General features: G+C 37.1%; 1 protein-coding gene across 2 annotated transcripts in view; it reads right to left on the reverse strand.

Annotated features, from left to right (window-relative positions):
* DGKB (diacylglycerol kinase beta) overlaps window positions 1-14,914 on the reverse strand; it is a 316,591-nt gene that overhangs the window by 238,701 nt on the left and 62,976 nt on the right. For both annotated transcript variants that reach the window (XM_020781534.3, XM_020781524.3), the window contains exons 10-12: window positions 11,001-11,118; window positions 8,878-8,966; window positions 7,850-7,966 (exon numbers count right to left, since the gene is read on the reverse strand). In XM_020781534.3, the coding sequence (XP_020637193.3) occupies window positions 7,850-7,966; window positions 8,878-8,966; window positions 11,001-11,118 (324 nt within the window). The remainder of the gene's footprint in view (window positions 1-7,849; window positions 7,967-8,877; window positions 8,967-11,000; window positions 11,119-14,914) is intronic.

Consider the following 14,914-nt stretch of genomic DNA (forward strand, 5'->3'; position numbering starts at 1 on the left):
TTCAAGGGGTGGTTCTTTATTTTTATTTCATTTTTGCCTTTAATTTTTATATGAAAGGGAAAGCCTTTTTTGCATCTTCATCTTGTGCTTCTTATTTGTCTTTTCTGGCACTCCAAAAAATCCTTTAAAAAGCTTTTTAAAACTACTCCAAAAATCAGAGGCAGGGTGACAGAAAATCAATCTATTCCAAAAGCAGGCAACAGTACATGAGAAAGGAAAAAATATTATTTAGCCATAAGAAAAGGATACAAGCATGGGGAAAAGAGGCTCTGGCTTGGCCAGAATAGAAGAAAAAAAATACTTGGTAGAGATTCTAGGGATTGTTGTCCTTTTATAGTAACCCTTCTATAGTGGCATTAAGAAGTAGTAGCTAGGTTTAAACTCTTAAAAGGTGTCAAGGAGGTATATGTGACCACCTAAGGCGTATGTGACCTTCTAGTGTGAAAAGTACTAGAAAAAACATTATCTCCCCAGGAAGTAATGCTGCCTATACTACTGTGAAAAAAACTGAGTCAAGAAAGCAAAATATAATCAGTTCATAAGCAGCCCAAACTACTAAGATATGGGAAGATTTATCTCCTCACTACCAGCTCATGCCTCCTCTTCTCTCCTTTGAGTCCTGTAGACAGCAGCAGGCAGACCAAGCGGACAACAGCAAAAATAACCCAAAGAAACTGGGGGAAAGGACCAGAAAAAAAAGCAAGGCAAAAAAAGGCAAAAAAATAAAGAACTGAAGATAGAGGCAGACAGGCAGAGGCAACTCTCCAAGACTGAGGGCACCAAGAACTCAGCACACAGTAACACCACCCACAAGAAACAAACAGAGCAAAAAAAAGCATTTCTTACTGGCTTCCAGACCCTCCTATGATTCCAAAATTCCTACTCTACTCTCCTGGACATTCTGATTGGCTGCTGACAGCCCTCTCACAATGATGTTGCACAAAAAATTTCTCAGGCAATTTGACAGACCGTGGATGACATAATGATTACATGAAAGCACATGAAACCTTTACTGTCACTCTTCCATAATACCCATATCTTTCGTAATTAAGAGGCTATCTTTTAGCAATCAACAGAAGAACATGAATTACATGTAAAAATGCTTCTTTCAGGTTTTGGATCTTTTCTTAAAACATGAAAAGCCCATCCCCACTAGTAACTGATTTTCATAAAGCATGAACATCTACATCTTCCACTCCCTGATCCCCAGTTTGAGTACTTATTGCTTCTTGGTAAAGATGGCTGGATATATATAACCTTTTTGCTCAATGAAGAGGCAAACTTTTCTTTACAAAATTCCTTTGATTATATGCTACTGTTCTTTCAACTCAGAAGCCCATAATAAAACTTTAGCCATCTGTTTTGTGATCCATTCATTTCCTTTCCCTTAAGTATTCAAAATATACAGAATACTTGGGCCCACTCTGAATTTCCACGTTACATGTAACTGATCAATAACTGAGTTCCTTTGGGTTCCCCATAATCTTCCTCCTTCCCTGAGCATTCCTTTAAATCTATAAATTCTGACCCTTGCATGACTCACTCTGTGACATCCAAACCCAGAGCATTCCACTATTCAATTACAAATGGATTTCAGCTTGTCATTATATTCATAATTCTTCTTTTCAAGCCCTCATAAAGTTAAACTAGTGACCTGAGACATAAGTGGAGAACATCAGGATGGCATCTTAAACCTAAATTACGTGGAAATGACACTTGTTTACCAACATGAGATGAATAATTTAGCCAGAATATTAATTTCCCAGAGAATTAGCATAGATCCATGGCAATATTTTTGCCATCAGATGTTTTACTTAATGGCAAGTATCTTAAATTAAGCAAATTGTATAAAATTTAAATTATACAGTTTTAATTTGTACAGCGTGGCTTAATAGAGAGTACAAAAGTATTTTGTTCAACAGGTGATCTTATTCAGTGGGTATGGTAATATATCTTGTCTAGCAGCTGTTTCAATAAATCACTGTTCTTTGGTTTGAGTGAATGATTCATTTTTCTTTATATAATTTATCCATGTTAGTATGAGTAGCATTAAACTTACAATATATGAGTTTAACTCTGTAACGTACACCTTTTGCCAATCATATGCTCTTTCAAGAAATATCAAGTGAAGGATAATTTGGCTACTACATTTCTGAATTTTAAAATGATTGGCACCTAATAGCACCTTGTCCATATTAATCATTGTGCAAAAATACCTTTTTCTGTCAGTTTCCTAGCAACAGAAAATAAAAGAGTAACAAATTCTTATTTCTTCCAAGCCTTGAAGCTTTATTGTGGGAGCATTTTGGTTGCCCTATAATCTAGAACATTTGTCATGCTAATTCCCTGCCTCAGTGGTCGAGCCACTTTTACCATAATTAATGCACAACAGGCCATGATACATCAAACAGAAGTATCTTCATATATTTGGTGATAATTAACAGTTCTGCTACTCTGTGGCATGCAATCAATAGCTTAATCTTCTTATTAGGCTGAGCTGATCTTTGACAAAGCAAGATGTAAAAGGAGTAGTTTCTGATATTGTAATTTTTCTAGAATGAATAATGAAATATTGTATTAAAACTTCTTTTTTAATCAGGAATGTGTTTTGTGAGCATGTAAAATTAGCTTTTTTCTATCAGACTTAATTAAAGGATCTGAAAATGTGTTACTATAGTGAGGAACAAGTATCAATGAGAAAATGTATATGAGAGCTCTCTTTTTTTGTAAGAGAAAGAATAATACTCCTTTAGGTAAATCAACAGCTGAGATGGGATGGTCACTGATTTTGAGAACTGTGGTCCAAAATCAGTGACCACTATCTACAGTATAATAATTAGGGTTGATAGAATTCTAAAGCAGCCATTCTCAATGGCCCTATGGCCCCCTGGGAGGCCCTGGCACACTTGAAGGAGGCTGGATTTAAAAATGGCGGATCTGATGTTGGCTCTTGCCTACATCTGCAATCACTTCTGACCTGAAATGTATTTGATATAATGCCAACATCCTGTATTTTACCAGCATCCTGAGGTCAGCAGAGATTCAACAGAAATTTGCACTGACAGGGATCAAAGAGTAGCTGTTTCTATATAAAAAGGTTGGAGGAATATATATTCCCAAAACATAATGTATGTATGTTGATGTTATTCTAGTATTATCTGTTTTGTTGCATTTTTTTTTTGCAAGATGTGGAGGGGGGAAAGCAGGGATCAAAGTGCTTTGATCCCTCCCCCTTACTTCCGTGTATTATTATTATTATTATTATTATTATTATTATTATTATTATTATTATTATTATTATTATTATTATTATTATTATTATTATTATTATTATTATTGTTGTTGTTGTTGTTGTTGTTGTTGTTGTTGTTGTTGTTGTTGTCGTTGTCGTTGTCGTTGTCGTTGTCATTGTTATTGTTATTGTTATTGTTATTATTTGTTTATTTATTTGTTTATTTGTTTACCCAAAGGTCTCTGGGCGGCTTACAACATTTAAAACACGATAAAATTTAGAACAATTAAAATACAATTAAAATATATATAAAAATTGCCATCGGACCCACAGCTAATATTATTTCAATTAAAAGCCTTCTGGAACAGGATGGTTTTGACCTGGCACCAAAATGTCAGCAGAGTCAGCGCCAGACGAATCTCAGTCGGGAGGGCATTCCATAAACTGGGGGCAGCTGCCGAAAAGGCCCTTTGTCTACAAGCCGTCCCTCTTACCTCCTTAAGGAGGTAAGGAGGTATAAAATGACCCTCAATGTTTCCTTTAATTATTTTAAGAAAAAGTTTCATTTTATACAGAGAAAAATATGGTAAATAGTAATATAGTATAACTGGGCACTTAATTGTAGCTTGCAGAAAATTTAAAAGAAATAAATAAAAGACATTTAAATCCAAATCCTTACAGGATAAAAATTAAAATAAATATTTGCTATGTGTCTACAAATCATGTGTAACCTACAGCAATCGTAGCAGAGCTTTCAAGGTAGAGTCACGTGAAAAAGAAAGGACACCTTCTTTGAATTTTATGGTTTTACATAAAAAGACATAATAAAGATAATCTGGTCCTTAGCAAGTCAGAAAATTAAGTAAATTCAACCTCAGGCGAAAATTAATAAATGACATGACACCGTGTCATGATTTATTTAACAAAAATAAAACCAAAATGGAGAAGTCGTGTGTAAAACTAAGAGCACCTTACTGCTTCCATAAGAATTAAGAGGCTAAATAGCAGTCAGGTGCTACTACCCAAAAGCCCTTAAGTCATTTATCCTCAGCAAGTGTGACCACCTCTATAAATGCCAAAGTTTTAGCATTTTGCTGGTCTGAAGCATTCAGGTTGTGTTAACATAATGCCAAGAAAGAAATACATCAGCAGTGATCATAGAGAGGCAATTTCTGCTGGGAAGGGTTAGATGGCCATTTGCAAACAATTTAAAGTCCATCATACTAGAGTGAGGGATATTATTCACAAGTGGCAAACATTCAAAAGAGCTGCCAATCTTCCAAGCAAAATCACCCCAGGGTTAGATTGTGCAATGCTCAGAGAAATTGGCAAAACCCGAAGAGTTACATTTCCGACTCTACAGGCCACAGTCAGCATGCTAAATGTTAAAGTTCATGACAGTACAATTAGAAAAAGACAAAAAGGTATGGTTTGTTTGGAAGGGTTGGCAGGAGAAAGCCTCTTCTCTCTAAAAAGAACATGGCAGCACAGCTTAGGTTTGTAAAGTTGCATCTGGACTGTGAGGAATTAGAAAGCATATGGGACTTGTAGTCATACAAACATGGAGTCTGTTAAGTTTTCTGTGTAGTTTGGATTTAAACCACTGAATCATCTCATGGGATTGTTGTTTCGAAGTTACTCTGGACATGTGCCAAGATCAAGAGAACAGAGGAAGACCAAACACCACATTCCTCCTAATTGGGAACGAGATAAACACCTGCAGATCTCATGTGAAACGGGGCAGTGAACTTTGTTACACCCTCATAATCCTAATTGGTTAACAATTCAGAAGTGTAAGAAAGAGGGAGGTCTGAAGATGAGTAGAAAAATGGTTGTTTCATGTATGTGAGAGTGTTTTGGTTTTTTAAGAGGACCAAAGAAGAGAAAAACGGGGGAGAAAGATTTGCCCGATTCCTCTAGTGAGCAGTTATGTAGAATGCTTGTCATGATGGTTATTTAGCATAGTTTTAGCTGTTATTATTTTAACCTAAGAATATTTGAATCACAGTAGCTGTTTGGATACGTATATGCTTTATGCTTTTAAGGCTACAACTGTATTTTAATGGAACTGTCTTATTTTCTTAATAAAACAATTATAATTCTAACACAGGACTTATCTCTTGAACAACAGGACTGCACCTAAATCCAGTGTGGAACAGAAAGGTCACTAATTGCTACTATAACAGAGAGGTCCTACCTAGTCTGTCTGTTGTGCTGTCTAAGGAAGCACAGTCAATGGTTTATCGCCTTATAAGCAGGCAAGAGGTCTATTTTAGGTTGAGCTTGTCCATAGGGCAAGGACTATGCACTTATAAGGCTAAAGGAGTTATGCACTTATAAGGCTATGCACTTATAAGGCTAAAGGAGGGCAAGGACTATGCACTTATAAGGCTCTCAGGTATAAAAAGTGGGGGTCACTTGCGCCTACAGTGACTCCTTGCCCAAGACACTACCTCTTTAGGAAGAAGTGGTTCTGACACGGACAAACCACAAGACTTCTGGAACAATGTCCTTTGGTCAGATGAGACCAAAGTGGAGATGTTTGGCCATAATGCACAGTGCCCTGTTTGGCAAAAACCAAACATAGCACATCAGCACAAACACATCATACCAACGGTCAAGCACAGTGGTGGAGAGGTGATGAGCTTCTTTTGCAGCCATAGAACCTAGGCACCTTGCTGTCATTGAGACAACCATTAAATCCTCTGTATAGAAAAATTATTCTAAAGTCAAGTGTGAGGCTATCTGTCCGACAGCTAAAGCTTCGCCGAAATTGGGTCATGCCACAGGACAGGCACACCAGCAAATCTACAAGAGATTGGCTGGGGAAAAAAGAATCGAGGTGTACTTAGTTTTTCACACAAGGCTTCATTTTGGCTTTATTTTTGTTAAATAAATCATGACATGGTGTAATATGTCATGTGTTGTTTGTTCATCTGAGGTTGTATGTACCTAATTTTCAGACTTGCTAAGGGCCAGATGATTTTTATTATGTCCTGATACATAAAGCCATAGAATTCAAAGAGGGCATCCTTTCTTTTTCACATGACTGTATGTGAGATACTTAAGGAACGGTTTTAAAAGTTCCACCCTAGCAAGTTTCCATGTCCAAGAGGGGATTCAGACTTGGATCTCCTGAGTCCTAGTCTGTCACTCTACTACACACATTACAAAAAAGAATTTTAAAAAATCCAAATATATTCAATTGCAATCAACTACCAGGAGTTCTTGATTGCAACTGGTGTAGTGCTTAAACTGCAGTACTGCTGTCAAGACTCTGATCACAACCTCAGTTCAATGCTGTGAGATTCGGGTAGCTGGCTCAAAGCGGACTCAGTCTTCCATTCTTTCACAGTCAGTAAACTGTTCCCAACTTGCTGAGGAGGGCAATTGGTAGCCTGCATAATTATCTTGTAAGCTGTCCAGAGAGTACTTAGGGTGGCATATAAGCAGCACACTTTACTGTATGTGTTCATTTAAGAGCAGATAAGGAATATTTTTCATGATTGTTTGAAAGGATCATCCTCCTCCCCAAAATAGTGTCATATACAGGGAGAGGTTATTAGTGGCTTGCAGACTTCAACATTAAATTGTAATTCTTAGCCTTTGTTTAAACAATACTTATATGACAGGTGTGTAAACTGTAACTCTCAGCCTGATTTGAAGCAACCTCTGCAATTTATCCACTCAGCCTTCTGGCAGAAATCTCTCCCTTGCCGAGCAACTCACTTTCAGCTCTAGCCCTACACACTGGTGGCAGATTGGTCTCTCCAATTATTTAGTTATTCATTTAGTGATTATCTCTCTTTTATCACTGAAATGGTTGGGCACTCCTTATTTTTATTATGTGATATATACAGAAAAAGTGTGCCATCTTGAAGAAGACTATAGGATCTGTGGGTCAAGCAAAGTGAAAGGTATTCATGCAGAATAAGGAAAAGAGGAGCTAGCTGGATAACACTGGTTGTGTTGTAAGGGTCAGAAGTTTGATTCCCCTCTGTGCCTCTTCAACTTATATGGTCTTAGGCAAGCATCACAGTCCCAGAGCACCCCCAGAAGGAGAAACTCGTAAAGCCACTTGTTCCAGCTAGAAAACCAATAAGCCACATGATAAGCCACATGTTACAGCTAGAAAACTAAGGTCACCAGAAGTCAGAATTCACATAATGCACATAATAAGGAAGAAGGAAGATATAAGCATGATCATCTGGCAACAATACAGCTTTATTGAGTCAACTGTGAAAAGAAGTTGCACACTTGTTGCACAGGGAAGACAATACAATACAGACAATGTAAAAATTATCCTTTGGACACTACACTGGCAAGTGACATGAACACCATTCTTTAATCCGCAGTGTTAAATAAAATACAAATGAGGAACCTGTGGCCCTCTAGATATTGTTGTATTCCAGCTCCTATTGGCCCTAACAACCATGAATGAAAAATTCGGCATGAAATAAAATGGAAATGAAGCCTTCAGAATGAAGACATTTGTTTTTAGTGCTTTTATTTTATTTTTTCAGCCACAATGTAGTATCTCTGATAACTCCAAGAAGGTTATGTTGCAATGGTTTGTTGCAATATTATCAGCCTATGTGATCATTGTTAAGTACGCACCGTAATCTGACACCAAACGCAGTGCAGTCCAGTCAACCCTTGGTAACACTTTATAGTTTTGTGACATTTATCACATTTCGTTGGACAATTTCCTTCTACCCAAAAATGATGCAAAACCTAGGAAAGAAAATGCAGTATGTGGTATAATTATTTACTTTTATTTTTAAGAGAGCTATTTTTCTAGCACCATGTCTAAAGCAAGAAGCAACCCCCACTCACCCAAACCAAAGAAACCATATATGAATAAAATCAAACAGAATCCTAAATAACTAAACATGAAAAATATGCAGCAAGTCAGTAAGTGGCAGTTAAACAAGTAGAAACTAGGAAAAAAGAAGCCCCTTGTTAAATTATAAAGTTTTCCCATGACAACTAATATTTAAATGAAGGCATCTTCCAAATCTGTTTGGGGAAGGCAAAATAAGGTCTTTCTACCTGCCACCATCACACTCTACTCATAAAGCAAAGAGCACCAAAAGAACTGAGCAAACAAGCACAGGGAACAATTTTAAAAGTTTGGGAACATTTGTAAGACATTTTCTCAAATCAACAAGGACTTCAATAGGACTTAGTAGTTTCAAGGATGGGACTGTCAAAGTCATCTTTTTCTCCTCAGAAACCCAGAGCCTTTGCACATCTGAATACTACCAGATAACAATCTGTCTATAGAATAGACGGAATTCTGGCCAAATCTTAATCAAATCGCTCATTTAAGCATACCAAATGGAGGGTGAAAGAGTGAGATATGTGGGACAGACAATATTCTGAGACGGCCACATAAATCCTGAATTGCCCACCATCTAGGAAGCCTGAGTAGAAAGCCTCCACTACACTAGAACCAAATGTCTGGGAATCCTCAATATCATGTCCAAGGCCACTTACTGGAGGTGGCCTTGGACATGATATTGAGGAAATAGATTTTTGTAGAAATAGATTTTTGTAGAATGTCCACATTTAACTATCACAAAAAGGAACGTCCTGCTCACAAACAGCCAAAACAAGCAGTGTAAACATACGTGTTAGTTTACCTCAGTGTTCTTTTTGGATTTGACATATGTTTTAATACAAGAAGCTGGTGCTCTTGAAACACAACGCTCATGGACCGTGTATTTGCAAACTGAAAAAAAAATATGAAACATATATTGTGCAATTGGTTCTTTTATGGTTATCTGGAATAGACAAAGATAAGTCATCCACTCATCTTTCATTCCATTCATTAGTCACTAATATCTGTTTACTGGACAATAAAGATGTAAATCTAGCCATTTGCGCTGAAACAGAAAAAGCCATCTAAGGAAATACTGTATGACCAGGAGATGGGAAGAATTTAAGAATACTTTTCAATAGCTGAGCAGGAAACGCTTAATTAAATCAAACCTCACTAAATGTTCACAATAATTTCTAAATGAATGAAATGAATTATATTTATGTACTGAAGACAAATTAGTGACTGCCAAATGCTTTTGTGTTATTTGCCAAGAGAAAGAAATCTATATTTTAGAAACTATAAGCACAAGAGCAGCTGGCAAACCTGAACAGAAAAGGCAATGAGTTTATATTATTCTCTCTATTGATTTATCAATCTTAAACGGCTCATTAGCCTTGTTTCTAGATAATAATTATTGTCAATCTCTTTATTTCATCATGCAAAGATCATCTACTAAAAATATAAGTAATTTCCTAGCAACAATAAAGCTTCTCTGCCTAAATCTCCATTCTACCTTATATTACTTTCACCTACTGTACATTTCCTTCTATGACTCTATGGAACAGAGATGCAGTATTTCTGTAATGATGGCAACGTTGACATTTAGTGTGTCTTTACATTCAGGACAAACTAAGCATATCTTTCTGTAAAGGATAACATTCAGGAGCTCATCTGTATTTAAAAAATTAAATATTTTCTCCAGTGTTACAACCTGTCTCCTGGTTTTGTCTTCAGTAATATGTGCAAGTCTCTCTCAGTGGAGACAGACTCAGTGGAAGGGGCAGCCATTAATCAAACACACGGCAGGGGACAACTTTGTTGATTGGCCACAGAGGTTTGTATGGGTTCTACTGCAAGTTCCTGTAGTAACTTCCAGCATCATCCATTTTTCCAGTCACACTTAATCAGTGTCCCCACAATACAATAAAAACATCCAGAAAAGCAAATGATTTTTAAAATCTTGTCTGGACAGAAATAGAGTCCTCCAAAAGAAAAGCAATGAGCAGTTGTTAGTAAACGCACCCATTATTTGATTCATCCCTCCCTCTACTGTTTGGCAATAGCATTAATCTAAAGAAAAAAAGATTACAGAAAAAACAGCTGTCCGATTTATGTCCTTGCAATGACAAGTGACTCTCTAGAATCAAGTTTCTTTAGATCTTGGGATGGCAAAGTGGAATGACACTGTGACATGGTTGGAGTTCAGTAAAAGGTAGTAAGCTGTTTGTGCTGGAATACAAGGTTAAACCATGTTTTAGCACTGTAACAATGAGTCTTAGCAAGCCTCTGTTTCAAAACCCATCTTTCATTCTCCTTGGCTTCAAGGAGAAGGCTAGAGATTTTACTTGACCTTGACCATAGCTGGGAACATGAATTTGACCAAACTCCAGGAGGCAGTGGAAGACAGGAGGGCCTGGCGTGCTCTGGTCCATGGAGTCACAAAGAATCGGACACGACTTAATGACTAAATAACAATAATAGCTGAGAATGATTGATCTGTTTGAATTCTAGGCTGTGTTTAACTATGTTTAGCCGAAACAATTCAGCTTCTCAACTGAATTGTAAAACACAACACAAAGTCACAAATTAACCAGAGATTCTCTAGGCTGAGATAACATAAGATACAGTTCATATCAAATGGAAACAAAAGTTTCCATAATTCTTCCCATAGCCACCGCAGAGATGAAGCAGGTCTATGAGTTTGAGACATGTCACAGTCCGTTATGTTTTATGCACCATCTGATAATGTGAAACCATGTTTTATGTTCCATCTATTGTCCTACCTGATATTAGAGCAACTCCAACCTTCTGGTCTTAAGGATGTTCACTAATATAGCAAAGACTGGTCTATGGAAAATCTGTACGGTAAGCTTGTACTCCAGCTATTACAGTGAACAGCGATACACTTAAACCTAAGCAAAGCTAATTAGAGTGCATACTCACATGAACAACAAAGGCCCTGTTTGCCTACTCCTATTAGCATGTTCAGGCAAAGATTACAGTAGGCAGGCATGTTGAAATGTTTCAGTCTCCATGCATGCTGCCCATCATCCTTCACATTCTGCAGAAGGCATAAAAAGAAATGAATCTCATTTGGTGACATAAACAGTGAAACTTGTAAGTGCCAATTAAAAAAAACTGAAATTAACTCAGGAACATAAAAGACAATCTACTTCTTCATTTATTAATTTTTTTCAGGAGATTACACAACATAATTCTTCTCAACAGACACGCACTCATACAGTAACAAGAAACATTCCTATCTCCTTTATAACTGCATTCTCAAAAGCTTTTGACCTATGGCTATGACTGTAACACAAACCTTTCAATCCAATAAAATGAGCTACAATCTGCTCAGGCGACACACGTGTCTTAAACTAGATCACCAAACCAAGCACAATATATGTGGATGGCATAGTGTGCATGAATTCTCATTCTGCTAGGGCTATGAATGCATATGTTCCCTGCTATATATTGGGCCTTTTTTTAAAATGCGCTTTTCCTTTCCTGAGCTTTCAATGTCTCCAAAAGATTAGTCAGTGAAGGGAAGGTGATTATAGGCCAACATGTTGAATTATAATCAAAACTAAAACATTTAACCTAAAAGACATTTAAAAGGTCACCAGTAAGAAGGCAAGACGGCTTTTCCAAATTAAAATTTTACTCTATTAGAATTAATATAAAACAATTAACAAAATATATTTGTAGTTTCACAGTACTTTAATTTTTGCCATTTATCGAGAAGAATGGTCAGTACATGTGATTTCGTCTCCATTTGAACAGAACATATGGACCAACTTAGCTGGCATTTTCCTTATCGGAGAAACAAACAAGTCTTAAGTGTGGGTGTTCTGCCAATTAAAATACTTACCAGAGTTACAGGCTGCAATTGATCTACAAATCTCATTGCATAAATACAACACACTTTTCTGAAATAGCTCATTAGATTTTTGCTCTTGTTTTACTGCCAAGTATCAACCAGGTTAATTGCTATGTATAATACTACATACTTGTAACTTAAACTAATGTGTAGAATGAAAAAGTCATGTTTGTAATCCACCCCATAAGAATGTTTAAAAGAAAATGCTTATAACTGCATCGAGATGTTACCCCATATTCAGTCATTTCTGTTAATCTCTACCCTCAAGTTAAGATACCTTCGTTTGTTTCCTTCTACCCAAAATTTCTTCTCTAAAATGCTGACAATCTTTTCTCCCCCTTTTCTCCATTTATAACAATCTCAATTGTTTTTGTGTGTGTCTTGTTTGGATTTTAGAGATATCAATTTACTGTATGTTTAACATTTGTTAATGGAGAGGGTATGTCAAACATTCTCCTAGACATTGCAACACAGATATGAATCCCGTGAAGAATGTTCCCTATACATTTTTTAAAAAGATCTATTAGATGCTTCTGGATACCTAAAACTTTCTTTGAATTCTATATAGAGGTGACAACTATAGTAATTTTGTTAACTTGCCATAAGGCTCTTTCCTTCCACAGCCTAAATTATTCCAAGCAGTATGAAGGGTTTTTTTTAAAAAAAAAAAATAGAAGTATCTTTATTTTACTAAATCCCAGTAATAGGAAGATATGCAAAGATTAGAGGGAAATGAAACCCAATCAATGTCATTTATGCAGATACACACTCTCATCAGTTCTGCAGTGGTTCATAAACTTTGCAAAGATTCTCTGAATCTTTCCCTTAATTTTTTTTTCAAAAGAATGAAATCTGCTCCATCCTGTGGAAAAAAGAGGGAACTACAATAAAACTGTATAACCTGTCTTAGATCCAATCTCTCATCAGAAAACCGAATTTTTAAATCAGCCCTCTTCTTCCCCATCCCAACCTCCTTGAATCTGGAAGAATTTATTTTGGGCATCTAGTTAATAATCTGTTAATCTACTCTTATTATAGTCTTACAATCTCCATGGACAATTTCTGCCTTACAAAAATTCTTTTTTTAAAGCTGGAACAAAAAGTGCACATGCTGCCTAATGCTGAAACATGGGAGAGATTCCAAAACTTGTAATATAATTTACATGCATTAGGTAGCTATATCCAGTATGAGCATGCATGTGCTGTACTTCAAATATACCTCCTGCCAAACAAGGGCAGACGATTCATCATTCTAGCCAAGATCATGGTCTGAGAGGCCACTGCTGAGAGTTCCAGAGGAAGGCCATAGTGATAATCACCATTGCATTAATCTTACTGATCTGCCTCATCCTCTATGGACCAATTCAGCAACAACTCTCTGTACTTTGAGCCTATATTTCCATGAGCCAAGTGTCTCTCCTTTTTTGCACCTCAAGGTGATAATTTAAAAACCATTGATTATAGGAATATCATAAGATGGTATGCCACCAGGCTTTGCAATTAATCATCTCCGATGATACAGTCACAGTAGCTGCAGTGCAACTCTGACATCTAGCGGCTGGGAAGGAGAAGACACACTGAGGTTGAGCATTAGTCCAAAAATACTTTGCCTACATGTCTCTTTTTCACTAGACTGACATTTATGTCAGTTAATTCATGATATTTTCTGACATTTATGGTATTGAAAACTACTAAGTTGCTAATTCAAACATACAGCTATTTCCTTATAACCAAGACGTATGGCCATAAAGCTGGAATTAGGTTTAAGGCAGCTTTTGTGAGAGTGCCTTCTGATCGACGCAAGTGTGTCCCAGAAGCAGGCTGATGGAAGCAGCACTGTAATCAATGAAAAGCAGTCCTTGTTTTACTTTCCTATAGTACCTTTGAGGGAGTATGGCTGTACTCCCGGAAAGATGGCAACTCACATACAGTAATATTTTTGGCCTATGGATACTGCTGTGCTGATACTGGACCCGAACCAGTGGGTGATTATATTACCAAAAACTACAGTTTTGGGGAGGGCTGCATTTTTTCCTATTCATCAATAGGAAATGTGAATCGATCCGGTCTCTCTCTCTCTCTCTCTCTCTCTCTCTCACACACACACACACACACACACACACACACACACACACACACACACACACACACACACACACAAACACACACACACACACACACAGGGTACTGTCAACACTCTGCCCAGCAAAATCTCTCTCCCAGGACACTTTTTAAAAAAGGTCCTCCTTTTGGACAACACTCTTTTTATTTTTTTTAACAGCTTAAGAAGGCAAATCCCCATATTGTAAGTTGACAATCAAACAGGAAAAAAGCCAGTCTCATTGCCTATTAATACAGTTCTTTGAACAGCACTGCTTGCAGGGTTGTAAGTAGAACTGCAAGTAGTTTGATTTAAATACGGCTCCTTAAATCAGACAGGCCTGAATTCCCCAGTGAGATTTCACAGCAAGTGAATGTGCATTTCTCTCGGTGAATAGAATAAAAACTTTATTACAGTCTAAGACCAGCCACAAATAAAATATCGAAATATATAAATATACAGAGATATACAAAAATATTGGGGTAAAATGCAAATACTTGGTTCTGAGGTGAACAACAACAGCATCAAAACATTTCCCCTAAAGCAATTTCAAAATTTCTAGCAAACCATGTTCTACAGAGGCTCATCCACTTTTAGGGTCCTTTTTCTAATGCCCATTGCAGCAGTAAGAAATTTGGCAACCCTGTGTGTAAGAATGGGATTGGAGTCAGACAGCAACACATGCATACATTGTTGCTCTGTACAACCGGAAATTGGCCAATCAGAGAGGAGACAATGTGCACTGCAACAGGACATGTTCAGTTGTTTCTATCTGCTCCATTCCACATGGACAAAGGCACTCTGCCCAGGGAATCTTTTTGTACCGTCCCTCCTGCACTGCCTGGGCTGCTCCAACTGGGCAAAATAAGGTGCTGC

Source organism: Pogona vitticeps, chromosome 6 (genome assembly GCF_051106095.1).
Source record: "Pogona vitticeps strain Pit_001003342236 chromosome 6, PviZW2.1, whole genome shotgun sequence".
NCBI classification, from domain to species: domain Eukaryota; kingdom Metazoa; phylum Chordata; class Lepidosauria; order Squamata; family Agamidae; genus Pogona; species Pogona vitticeps.